Here is a 12,864-nt window from a genome sequence, read left to right as displayed (position 1 = left end):
CGGTTCCGACCCATAGCGACCCTGTACAGGGTTTCCGAGGGTGTAAATCTTTACGGGAGTAGAAAGCCTCCTCTTTCTCCCGCGGAGCGGCTGGTAGTTTCAAACTGCTGACCTTAAGGTTCGCAGCCCGATTCGTAACCACTACGCTACCAGAGCTCCTTAGTTGATGCCAAATCTTAAATCAATCCAGTCAGAGTAGACTGGACTCCTTCATTCCAGCAACATTACCAAACATAGATAACCTGAAGCAACATAGCATTCTTGCCCCCATCCTGTGAGACTAATTTTTTGGAACCAGTTAATTTTAGAAACAAAGAAAGATTGACAAGCCACTGAAATTGTTCCGGCAAGCACGTTGTAGTTTGTAAGTAATCAGCAACACCAGAAGAACAAAGAGGAATCCCTCCACATCGAATTTATAAATCACCTCTACAATATAAAAACACAATTATGAGTATTCACTCAAGTAGTCACCTAAAGGGATTCTTCTTATTCTTGCTCCTTTTCGTTTTCTGTTGGGTTGATAACAATAACCCAGATACAGTCACCAGATAGCTGCAGCTCAGAGTGATGAATGAATGAATGACAAGCTGTCATCTGCCTTTGTGCAAAATTGGGGCAGGCAAGTAAAAGAGAACTTAGTTTTTCATTTGAACTCAACCATTTATGTTCCCACTATCTCTCTGTGGGGGAGTCCCTGGGTAGCATACAGGGTTAAGCACTTGGCTACTAAATAAACGGATGGCGGTTCAAACCTACCTGGAGAGGCCTTAGAAAGACAAACTTACTTTGGAAAGGTCACAGCCTTGAAACCCCTACGAGCCTCGCTTCTTCATTTTGCACACAGGGATCCCAGTGAGTCAGATTTGGACTAGTCGGCAACCAACAATAAACACCTCTCTTTGGAAATAGAGGAACAGCGTGGGCCCCATAGTGCTTCAGTCCCCTCTGTTGGACGCTTGACATTTGTGAACTCATCTCATCCTTAAATCAGTTCAAGGAAGTGGCTGTGACAAATTTGTCACACTTAACTGACAAATCTGGTTTACTAACTTGGAGTCCTGCTGTGGCACTGTAGGATAAGCACTGTACTGTTAACTGAAAGGTCAGTGGTTCAAACACACCAACTTCACCTTGGAAACCCTAGTATACAGGGTCACTCTGAGTCAGAACCGACTCAACGGTCCTTAACAACAGCATACACAACACCACCTTGGTTTGATGGGCTCCAGATTTTAGATCCCGAATTAGCTGTGTAATTAATCAACAACTTCTGTCATCCCTGTCTTGAGCAGCCCCTTTTCACCTGAGTAACCAAGTGCACAAAATTTTGAAAGTGTTCATTTGCTCTTAGAAAGTTGTGATAACTTATTTAATTTCATCATTTGGCATCTTCCTGTAATGCTGATGTTGTTGTTAAGTGCTGTCGAGTCGGTTCCAACTCATAGTGACCCTGTATAGGATTTCCGAAGACTAGTTGGTGAGCTTGAACTCCCAACCTTGTGGTTCACACCGACCTTACAGTCCAGTGCTTTAACTCACAGCACCGTACCAGGACTCCATAATGCTGATACTACTTATTATATTAAGAGATTACAGATGTCATTCTCCTTGAATAACATTGCAGGAAAGTATCTCAAAAAGGTGTACCGTTTGGGAAATGAATTACAAATTGGAGACATCTGAAAGAGAATCAGTATATGGGCAGGAAGATGAATGAGCAGAGCGATTCAGATTAAGGAATACAGGTCAGAAGTACAAAACTCAGTTCCAACTCATAGCGACCAAACTAGTAGGACACAGTAGAAATCTCCCATTGGGTTTCCAAGGCTGTAATTTTGGGGGGAGTACGTTGTTGTTGTTAGGTGCCAACGAGACGGTACCGACCCATAGCATCCTTATGCACAGCAGAATGAAACACTGCCCGATCCTGGGCCAGCCTCATTACTGTTGCCACGCTTGAGTCCATCGATGCTGCTTCTCCAGCAACTAGTCCCTCGTAACAGTATGTCTGAAGTATGAGAGATGAAGTTTGGCCATCTTTGCCTCCAAGGAGCACTCTGGCTGCACTTCTTCTAAAATGGATCTGTTGGGGAGTATAGACTGCTGCATTTCCCCCCACAGAACAGCTGATGGGTTCAAACCACCAACCTTTCCATTAACTACCAACCACAATTTAATAACCACTTTGTTACCAGAGCTCCTCTCAAAGGTATTAGAACATAGAAAAAAAGCAGATTAGATAAACTAGAAAGACCAGGAGGATTTTTCTTTAAATGGAAGTATAATATAGATACATTTTACAGAGTAATTATATCATCATAATAAACTAGAGAAATGAGCAGATATTGCTGATATTTGGAAGTTGTATAACATATAAACATCTTCGGGCTTATCCCAACACTCAAACTCAAGTAGAGGAAATAAGAATTATCCATAAAAGTACTGATTTCTAAAGAGGCATGATAATAGAGAGGGAAATAAAATTGTAGGTAATACCAATGTAGTCAACTTTGTTTATGTTAAATGCAGTCAGGTCGGTCCTGACTCATAGAGACTCTATTTAGGGTTTGTGAAGAGTGACTTGTGGATTTGAACCACCAACCTTGTGGTTATCCCACAGTGCCACACCAGGTCTCCAATCTGAATATGTTAGAACATAACATACTGCTGTGTTTCTAATTCTGATGACATCAACATGCTTCATTGGCTTTAAGAAACTCTTAGAAGGGGCTTGTGCAAACAGGAAGATGTACTATTTTGATTACTTTAGCAAAACCAAATAAAACCCAAGGGTCCAACAGTCACCCTTTATAGGTTGTTGTTAAGTGCCATCAAGCTGATTTTGACTCATAACGACCCTGTGTAGGTTTCCGAGGAGCTGCTAGTAAGTTTGAACCGCTGACCTTGTGGTTACCAGTCCAGTGCTTATCCTACAGGACCACACCAGGAATTCCAGATACTGAAAATAATCTAGCTTAATTATTGACACCTGTACTGTTAAGTCGATCCCACCTCCATTGCAGAATAATAGAACTCCATAGCATTTTCAAGGCTGTGAACTTTGGGAAGGTGATCGCACAACCCAGGAATGGGTTAGCCAGTAAGCAAGGTAAGCATAGTCTTAGTTGTGCTTACTTACTAATCTGTTGCAAGCAGTTTCACATGGGCTTCACCAGATTAACATATGAATCTGTTCACTACAGACTAATAAGTAAGCCCATGATTATCTGCTTTCTGGATACACTGTCCCTGTCAGAGATTATGAATTCAAAGAGAGGCTTTGATTCTGAGGGAAGGTGCTGAAGGACTGGGAGCAAGACTGAGACCACTAGTGCTTAGAAGCAGAGTCTCTGATATGGTATAAAAAATGTGAAATTGTCCCCCTGTAGATGAATTAGTAACACAAGTAAGCCCATTGGTACTTGGGATATTAGGTAACACATCCCTGGCTAAGCCTGTCTTCTGATGCTCTTCGGGGTGGGTTTGAATCATCCACATTTCAGCTGCAGTTACTCATTTAACCATTTGTATCAATTAGGGATTATTGATTTACATATAAAACCATATTTGGTCCTGGAAAAAAATGGAGCAATTTAATAAATAGTATTTATGAATCAGATACAGTTGGCTGGACATTTATCAAGTAACTATTGACAATGCTGTAAAGAAAAGGAGTGTTGGTGACACTGTGGGTTAGGAATTAGGCTGCTCACTGAAAGGTCAGTGGTTCAAACCCAACAGCCTATGCATGGGAGAAAGATGAACTCTACTCCCATTAAGACTGATAGTCTCAGAAACCATACATTGTTGTTGTTATTAAGTGCCTTCTAGTCAGTTCTGACTCATAATGACTCTATACAGGGTTCCCAGGGAGCAACTTTGCTATTAGCAGTCCAGTACATCTCCTAAAGCACCATACTAGGACTCCCAGAAATCCTTTATAAGGTCATTATTACTCAGAAGCAACTTGATGGCAGTGAACATTTATGTGGTGAAGCACAGGACTGCTAATATCAAGGTTGGCGGTTCAAACGCACTAGCCACTCCATGTAAATCCTATACAGGTTGGCTCTCAGTCAGAACCTAGTCATCGGCGCCTAGCAACAACAACAACAACAACAGCAGTGTGTTGATGTGTCAGGGCCACCTCAGCCTGAGAGTTTCCTCTAACTGTGCTTCATCAAATTCTTCAAAAGATGTCTAATGTTGATCCTAAGACCATCTCTAATTTTCCTTCTGAGTAATCAAACTTAGAGACTTCCGACTTTGAACTCTTATTGTTCAAACTGCCACCTTACACAGTTGAAAGGAAAAAAGTAGGCAAAATATAATTTTCTCAAAGTCTTGGAAAGTGGCCAGATGAATGTTTATAGCCCTTGCCATCGTCCTGTTTTCCTGGTGTTCCATCTGAGTGCTTCCTCCTACGTATCTTTTCCCTGGGTTTGATTTATCTTTCTTCTAATGTAGCTAAGGGATCCATTAATAATTAGATATTTCGTTTTCTATTGCTTCCTATGTGATAGCACACACTACTGCCTTTTATGGTAAGGTATTCTAGTATTGCATTAGGCAAATCTGCTGCACAGGACCTTTTTGAAGTGTAGAATAGCAAAGATGTTAGCTTGAGGACTAAAGTGCACCTTACCAAAGCCATGGTATTTTCAATAACCTCGTATACATTGTGAAACCTGGACAGTGAATAAGGAAGACCACAGAATAATTGATGCCTTTGAGTTATGGTGTTGGAGGAGAATATTGAAAGTGCTATGGGCTGCCAAAAGAACCAACAGATCTGTGTTGGAAGAAGTGCAGCCAGAGTGCTCCCTGGAGACCAGAATGACCAAACTTCATCTCTCATACTTCAGACATATTGTCAGGAGGGACCAGTCTCTGAAGAAGGAGATCATGTTTGGTAAGGTGGAGGACTAGAGAAAAAGAGGAAGCCCCCCAGTGAGATGGATTGACAAAGTGGCAGCATCAATGGGCTCAAGCGTGACAACAGTAGTGAGGTTGGCCCAGGATCAGGCAGTGTTTCGTTCTGCTGTGCATAAGGTTGCTATGGGTTGGCACTGACTCGACGTCACCTAACAACAACAACACCCTATACAGGGTCGCTGTGAGTCAGAACCGACTGGACAGCACTTCATAATAACGACAACAAAATTCATTTACCTACTAACTGTATTAAGGTGCCTGATGGCACTGTGGTTAAGTGCCTAATTGCCAACGGGAAGGTCAGTGGTATGAATCCAGCAGCCACTCCTAAAGAGAAAGCTGTGGCCATCTGTGCCTCTGAAGATGGCAGCCTAGGACAATCTGTGGGGCAGTTTTGTGAAGCACTATGAATCAGAATATATTCAACAGCAAATGAATTTAATAACTGTCTTAATTAACTACCAGCATTTATTTCTCCAGTGTCCTAAATGCATGAATTTTTGTGGGTAGACTGACAATTTACAGACACAGGTTCTAGTCTCTAGGAAAAATAGATCCAAGTTTGCTTGTGTGAACATAAGTTCTACAATGTTTGGTTGAAGGTACCTTAGAAGTGAAAGCAATGTTGAAAGGGAGAACTCCATGCCCTAAGATTGTCTTGGATAACTTTGCTGGAATGATGTATGATGAAACATGTCATTGGAATTCTTGCTGCTTGTCCCCATGAGAAGAATGCACAGAGGTCGCTTAGCAGAAACATCATTCATGTTTGCATTATGAAATATTGGTGTTTTACATATAAAAGATGCCACTCTGCCATTGCCCTTATCAGACAGTTTCCACAAGGAAGTCTATTGACAACTCACAAACATGGCAAAAATTAGCAGTAGGGAAATGTAATTTATAGTAGTTTCTGCCCTAGCATGGCACTGTGGACCAATGCGTCAGACTGCAAAGTTGTTTGAACTGCATGGTCGGTGGTTCAAGCTCACCAGCTTCTCCTTGGAAACCCTATACAGGCTCGCTATGGATCAGAATCGACTTGATGGCACTTAACAACAACAACTCTGCTAGCCATTTAAGAGAAGCTCTGGTAGCGTAGTGGTTGCGAATCAGGCTGCTAACCTCCAGGTCAGCAGTTCGAAACTACCAGCTGTTCAGTGGGAGAAAGATGAGGCTTTCTGCTCCTATAAAGATATACAGCCTCTCAGAACTGACTCCACTGCACATAACAACAAATCATTTAAGAAATACATTTGGGCAACCCAAAGAAAATGGCTACAGCTTAATTTGCATTTAATCTGGGCCTTTTGTGGGTCATGAGATTTTTTTTTTAAATGTCCCAAAAGATGAGACTGCAAATAGGATTGTTGTAATGTTGTCTGTTCAGAGTGAAAGATACAGAACTTCACCAATCATTACTGGGTTAAAAAGTAAAGTTGATCCAAAGGATATGCAAAAGAGTGTAATGGAGATTACGTTTTTGGTTTATAGTACATTCTTGTATCCCCAGGTTAATGTCATCAGGACAACACTAAATTTCTACATAATCCTAACCCTCCAACACAAGCATGAACACACACACACATGTACACACACACACAGTCTTTTGTGGGACCAATGGCATGTATTTCCATGGAGACTGGTGAGGCTGAGGTACAGCATGGTCATGGAACACAACCACGTATGCTCATTGACTATTAGGGGATTGAACCTGTGACCCTGGTACCATTAACATCAGATTCCACCAAGCTACACTAGCAACCTGAGTCTGTCTGTGATGTTAGATAGACTCACAGACTTCTTATTAAATTCTAGAATCTATAATGATGGTGCTGATAATCTGGTTTTGCCACAGAAGAGAAACACATGTAGACATGTGGCTAATCATTTCGTATAACATTTCCCATCATACTGAGGCATAGGAATACTATAAAGAAAGCATGGGTTTCTAATATATTACAACTTACTTTTAATTTTAGGTCCTGTGGATGTTAATATACTTGCAAAATGCAATCCCTGTTTATCAAATCCATGTAAAAATGATGGGACTTGCAACAGCGACCCAGTTGATTTCTATCGATGCACCTGCCCCTACGGTTTCAAGGTAAGTAGAAGCCATTGTGGGAGCCACCATCTGAAAACGTGTACCTTTTCTCTGTGTGTGTTTTCCTGATTCTTTTGTGCTTTCACCAATTTTTATGTGCTGGAAAAGACTTTACTTATACTCAATTTAACTTGCCTCTCCCTTTTTCAGGGGCAGGATTGTGATGTTCCAATCCATGGGTGCATCAGTAACCCTTGTAAACATGGGGGGACTTGTCACTTAAAAGAAGGAGAAAAAGATGGATTCTGGTAGGTGCCTCTCATTAGTCTTGAGCTTCCCTTTCTGAAGGATTGGACTAAGAATAACTAAGTAGTTGTTTTCTTTTTCAAATCAAAGGACATTGTTTTTCAAAGACCCTTATAAGATTGATAAAGACAATATACTCATGTAGTAGTTCATCTTGGGAATACTGCAGTATGAAAAATTAAAACCAAAGCAAGTGGAGCACACTATATAGTATTCTCAGCTCCGGATGTTGCAAAAGTAAAGAATTAAAACACATTTTGATTAATCTAAGTCAGATAAGGGCAAGACAAAATATTGACTCCATTATGCTTACTAAAAACCAACTAGTCCCCTACTGCAAAGAGATATATATTCATCTGTTGCTTTATAGATTGCTTTAACAGATAACATGCAAATGATAACGTGTAAGTCCCACTGAAATAGAAAATTAATGATTCCTCTCTGAGCCACATTATGACTAGACCAACATGCTATCAACGGTTTTAACGTGAAATTATTTAATCGTGCAATACAATTTACTCCAGATGTGTGTCATGAATTATGAAAGAGTTCTTTATTAAATCACACTAATGATTTCACCTAAGAATGTTAATCTGCTACTAAAGCTTGTTAGAAATGTCACTTTTTAGAAGAAAAATATTTTGTCTGCATCCCATTATGAAATTATCGCTTTTTTATCTAGACTTTAACCAAAGAGGATTCTGATATGTATTCCAGAGTAAATGTGCAGTATTTTATGCCTGGGGAGACTGTATCTATTGAGACTTAACATTCATTCCTGTTTTAGGGTGGCATTTTATAACATTCCTGTTTTCTAATTGCAAAGACAACAAAATCTTATTTTTCAGTTTCTTTTTTGTTATTGTTTCTAGCTATGTCTAGGATGTAAACACATAGGTAGGAGAGGGTTCACTTTTTCCATCAGAACCAGTTCCTCATAACTAATGACCAAAGAAGCATGAATGAGTTTACGAGACTTCGACTAGAGAGTAAGATATCTAGAACTATAGAGTAAAGTTTGCTTGTGTTTGGACCTGGAAATATATTGTATTTAGTGGATTATGAGACCATTAAGCCATTTGCCATCTTGCAGCCAAAAATGTATTTATTATTTCTTCAAATAGCTTCTGGTCTGGGGATAGTACCTTAAATGCTTGCATGTCATTTAAATGTATTTTTAAATGACTGAAAACACTATAATTGATGAGCCCACTTCTTCCTTTTTTTTTTTTTTTTTAATGTTTAAACTTCGTGTTTCAAAAATACAGCAAAATATGTGTGCTGGCAGCCAGGAGGCAGGCTTGTAGAATGTGCCCTTTGGTAGTATAAATGATTGTATATTCTCCCCCCACCCTCCCCCCTCAAAAAAAAAAACAGAGGGAATAGAAGCAAATCCTGTTGAATGATGATGCATAGAGGAGATTGCAATCATTGCAATGAAATGATGAGTGTGAAACCAATGTTCTCCCATGTAAACTATCACACTCAATTCACAATAAAAACTTATTTATAAAAATACAAATGCAACAAAACAATGTGTTTGCCTTTCTTTCCCTGACTTGCAGGTGTATTTGTGCTGATGGATTTGAAGGAGAAAATTGTGAGGTCAATATTGATGACTGTGAAGATAATGACTGTGAAAATAATTCTACATGTGTCGATGGAATTAACAACTACACGTGCATGTGCCCACCTGAGTACACAGGTATGGAGAATGAGGAACGAACGTGATGCCCTCAGTCTGTGTATCTGTGTGAATGAACTATTGCCACTCATTTGTATGTGTTTAGTAAGCCATTAAAGCCATTATATTAGTTTATTATTATACAAAATAACTGGCAGGTGCTTTGCAAGTTAGATGTAATGTAAATAGCATAGAAACTTAAAGATGGTTTCAGTCAACCAGAAAGCTAAGTTAGAAGAGTAACGTCAGTCATCAAATGCTGTCCAGTCAAGAAAAGTTATCATACTGAAACCTTTAGTTCCCACAACTGAATGGCATTTTGTGCAGTGCATCTCCCCTGTGCAAACCAACCCATGGAAGGATGCATAAATAGAGAAACAGAGAGAGAAAGAGAAAGAGAGAGACTAAACTAGAATATAGTATTGTATCAGTTCGATAGATAGTGTTGGTAGGTAGGTAGGTAGATAGGTAGGTAAGTAGGTAGGTAGATAGATAGATAGATAGATAGATAGATAGATAGATAGATAGATAGATAGATAGATAGATGTTGTTAGTCCTACAGTCGGTTCTGACACACAGGCACCGTAGGTAAAACAGAACAAAACACTGTCCAGTCCTGTGCCCGCCTCATTCTATACGTATGTATATATGAGGGCACTTAAAACAGTTCATGGAGAAATGGGATTAAAGGATAATGGCATTTTTTCATGACGTTTTTGAAGCTCCCTTGTGTATTTGTATGTGTGTATTTTTTAAGGAAACTGAGGCCCAGTGTAACACAGTGTTTGTGTATTTGTAACAAAAACATTTGTTAACTATAAACTAGGTTGCTGAGTTAATCTCATGGAAAGAATGTAACTTTAGGTACTTTCCTTTGCTTCCTGAGAGACAGCCCTTAGAAGTCTCTGAATCATTGAGATAGCTTTTGTCATTTTAAAGCTTGCACACTGCACCTATAGATTTGTGCAAATAAATACCCACTCAGTAACCACCTTGTAACCTGATGGTAGCCGATCTCAGTAATAGGGGTGAGGGGTGGGGGTGGGCATCATGGTTCTGTGAATGGGTAATTGAATTAGTCAGTGGTTAAATTTCTATTCTACTCCTGGCTCTTTAAAAACCTGTTTGTGACTAGCCTACATTGAGCCATGTTGTGGTCTTTATAGAAATAGAATGATCTCCCTAAAGGCATAAAAATACCTGTTTTAGTTCCCTTTATATTGTTGTTGTTAAGTGCCGTCAAGTCAATTTCAACTCAGAGCGACCCTGACATTTCTTTATATGTAATCAAGATACATGCAGGCCTTTCAGCTTGTTCCTGTTCTTACTTGTTCCTTCATTAGTATTTTCCTTAAGTAACTTGTCACTCAAAATTAAACGCAAACATGAAGATGTTGAGCACTTTGGGTAGTCTTTGAGACAATCACCTTTTTTCTTACATTGGTGTGCCACTGTAGGATAAGCACTCCTCGGAAACCCTATACAGGGTCTCTATGAGTCAGACCTAGCTCAAGAGCGCTTCACAAGGACAGCAGTCTCCATGGTGATAAGTCTCGTAAGACTACCCAAAATACTATACGTCTTCCTCTGACAAACCAATTTTCTGTAAAGTCAAATGTTAGAATCGCTGTTTGTATTAGAGCTTTTTTTTGTGGCTATGAACCAGAAAGTTCAACATTATGAAGTTTTCCCTATGTCACATAGATTTAAAGTTGATAGAGAAAAAGAGAAAGTTACAAATTCTATTTGTAACAAAAAACGGAGACGCTGATTATGTTGCTCTGTTCGAAGTTATCATCTTTATTTTGCTGAGCGTTTTTCATGCTCTACATGCATTTCCCTGTAATTGGATACATAGTTAGAAAGAGCCGAGGATGAAATAACTGGGAGAGTGAGGGATTATCATCTCCAAATACGCACGATAAAAACACAGCTGTCTCATTAGCTTTCCCCTTGGATTTGTTGGAAAATAATTCAAATTTAAACTCTCAGGTAATATCCAAACTTAACATTTCAGCATTTTATGGCAGAGAAAAAATACTAAGTTTCCAGTAGATATTTGTGTGTTTTGACACCAAATTATTCTGTTGTATAAATAGTCCTTGTACTAGGCAGAATTTGAATATGCTCTACTCTTTTGCATTACTGTTGGACTCCGGGTATTGTGCTATAGGGTCAACACTGGACTTGGAACCACAAGGTCAGCAGTTGAACCCTACCAGCTGCTCCTTGGAAACCCTATACAGGGTCACTATGTGTGGGAACTGACTTGACAGTACTTTAACAACAGCAAACAACAAAGGAGGCCTAAGTGTATCTTGCATGCACCAATTGTAAAGTAATTGGATTATATTTAGGTCTGAGTCAGCTTTGACATTCATATGTGTCGTACTTTATTGTTGTTGTTGTTGTTGTTATGTGCTGTGGAGTCAGTTCCTACTCATAGCAACCCTGTACAGGGTTTCTGAGGCTATAAATCTTTACAGGAGCAGAAAACCTCATGTTTCTCCTGTGGAACAGCTGGTAGTTTCGAACTGCTGACCTTAAGGTTCGCAGCCCGATTCGTTACCACTGTGCTACCAGAGCTCCTTTGTACTTTATAGAGAGGTCTTTATGGAAAGGTCTTAAGAGTTCACTTACCTTAGGCTGCCCAACCTACTGTAACCACCAAGGCAAATTGAACCTAAGTATGTCAGGCCTGCCTTGACTAGCCATTCCTCCCTGAGCACACAAACCAGGGATTGATTTGTATTGTCATACTGATGAGCTATATGGGAAAGCACTGTTCTTCCCAGGGCCTGCCATGATTTTGTCATGTTCCTTGACATCCGAGGTGGTTTGCAGGCATCTCTGATTTTATCTTTAATTTAAACGGATCATTTCCTGATTTCATATCTATTTCTGTTGAGTCATTGCCGTACCTTCACACATTTCATTTCCAAGCTCTTACCCTGTGCCAGATCCTTGTAAGCACAGATTTTACCCCATCCTAACTGAGCTAGCTCAGTGCAGTTCATGAAGAAATACCACAAAGCCTCATCTCCCCAAAAGTGTCAGAGCTGTTTCTCTACAACATATCATAAAAGCCCAAAGCTTAGCAAAGCCCCTTTTAACCAGCATAGTATCATATAGTAATAGCTATAGATAGATACTATTGGAGACCTGGTGTGGTACTGTGGGTTAATGCACCAAACTGTAAAGTCATTTGAACTGCAATATCGGTGGTTCAAGCTTACCACTCACTCCTCAGAAACCTTATATACGGCCGCTATGGGTCAGAACTGACTTGATGGCACTTAACAACAACAACAATAGATACGATTGGAGTCCTAGTGTGGCATGGTAGGACAAGCACTACCAGCTATAAGGTTGGCAGTTCAAACCCACTAGCCATGTTCCTTGAAACACTATACAGGGTCTCTATGATTCAGAACTGACTCAAAGGCACTTCACAACAACATAAACTACAGATGCTATCACCTGGGACCTTTCCATAAGTACCTGTTATGAACCATTCAGTGCTAACCATAAACGGAGACTCTTTTGGGCTTTGTAGTCAAAGCTATTGCAAATATCTACTTGCCTTCATTTGAGCAAAGGATGAACAAAACTACTGAACTCAACAGGAAGTACATGGCATGAGCAATATGGAGACATTACTACATCAATAGAGCAGATAACTCAACAAGACAGGTTTAGATTAGCTGTGTTGTTGTTAAGTGCCATAGAGCGCAGCCATCTATTAACCCTTCTACTAACTGTGATTTCTCATCTGGATGTGGAATGAGCTCATTTACCAAATAATCAAGCAGCCAACTCCAGATTCCAAAATCAGTGACATGTAGATGTGCATTTAATTATTGTTGTTGAGTGCAGTTGAATTGGTAGC

The 12,864-nt window shown here is 39.8% G+C and overlaps 1 protein-coding gene across 4 annotated transcripts in view; it reads left to right on the top strand.

The window, feature by feature from the left end:
- Window positions 1-12,864, top strand: part of SLIT2 (slit homolog 2 (Drosophila)) — a 540,750-nt gene that overhangs the window by 454,901 nt on the left and 72,985 nt on the right. For all 4 annotated transcript variants that reach the window (XM_006874347.1, XM_006874345.1, XM_006874346.1 and 1 more), the window contains 3 exons: window positions 6,921-7,045; window positions 7,196-7,293; window positions 8,857-8,996. In XM_006874347.1, the coding sequence (XP_006874409.1) occupies window positions 6,921-7,045; window positions 7,196-7,293; window positions 8,857-8,996 (363 nt within the window). The remainder of the gene's footprint in view (window positions 1-6,920; window positions 7,046-7,195; window positions 7,294-8,856; window positions 8,997-12,864) is intronic.

Source organism: Chrysochloris asiatica, unplaced genomic scaffold (genome assembly GCF_000296735.1).
Source record: "Chrysochloris asiatica unplaced genomic scaffold, ChrAsi1.0 scaffold00270, whole genome shotgun sequence".
NCBI lineage: Eukaryota > Metazoa > Chordata > Mammalia > Afrosoricida > Chrysochloridae > Chrysochloris > Chrysochloris asiatica.
The sequence above is the reverse complement of the archived record's forward strand: the minus strand, read 5'-3'. Positions and strand labels throughout refer to the sequence as shown.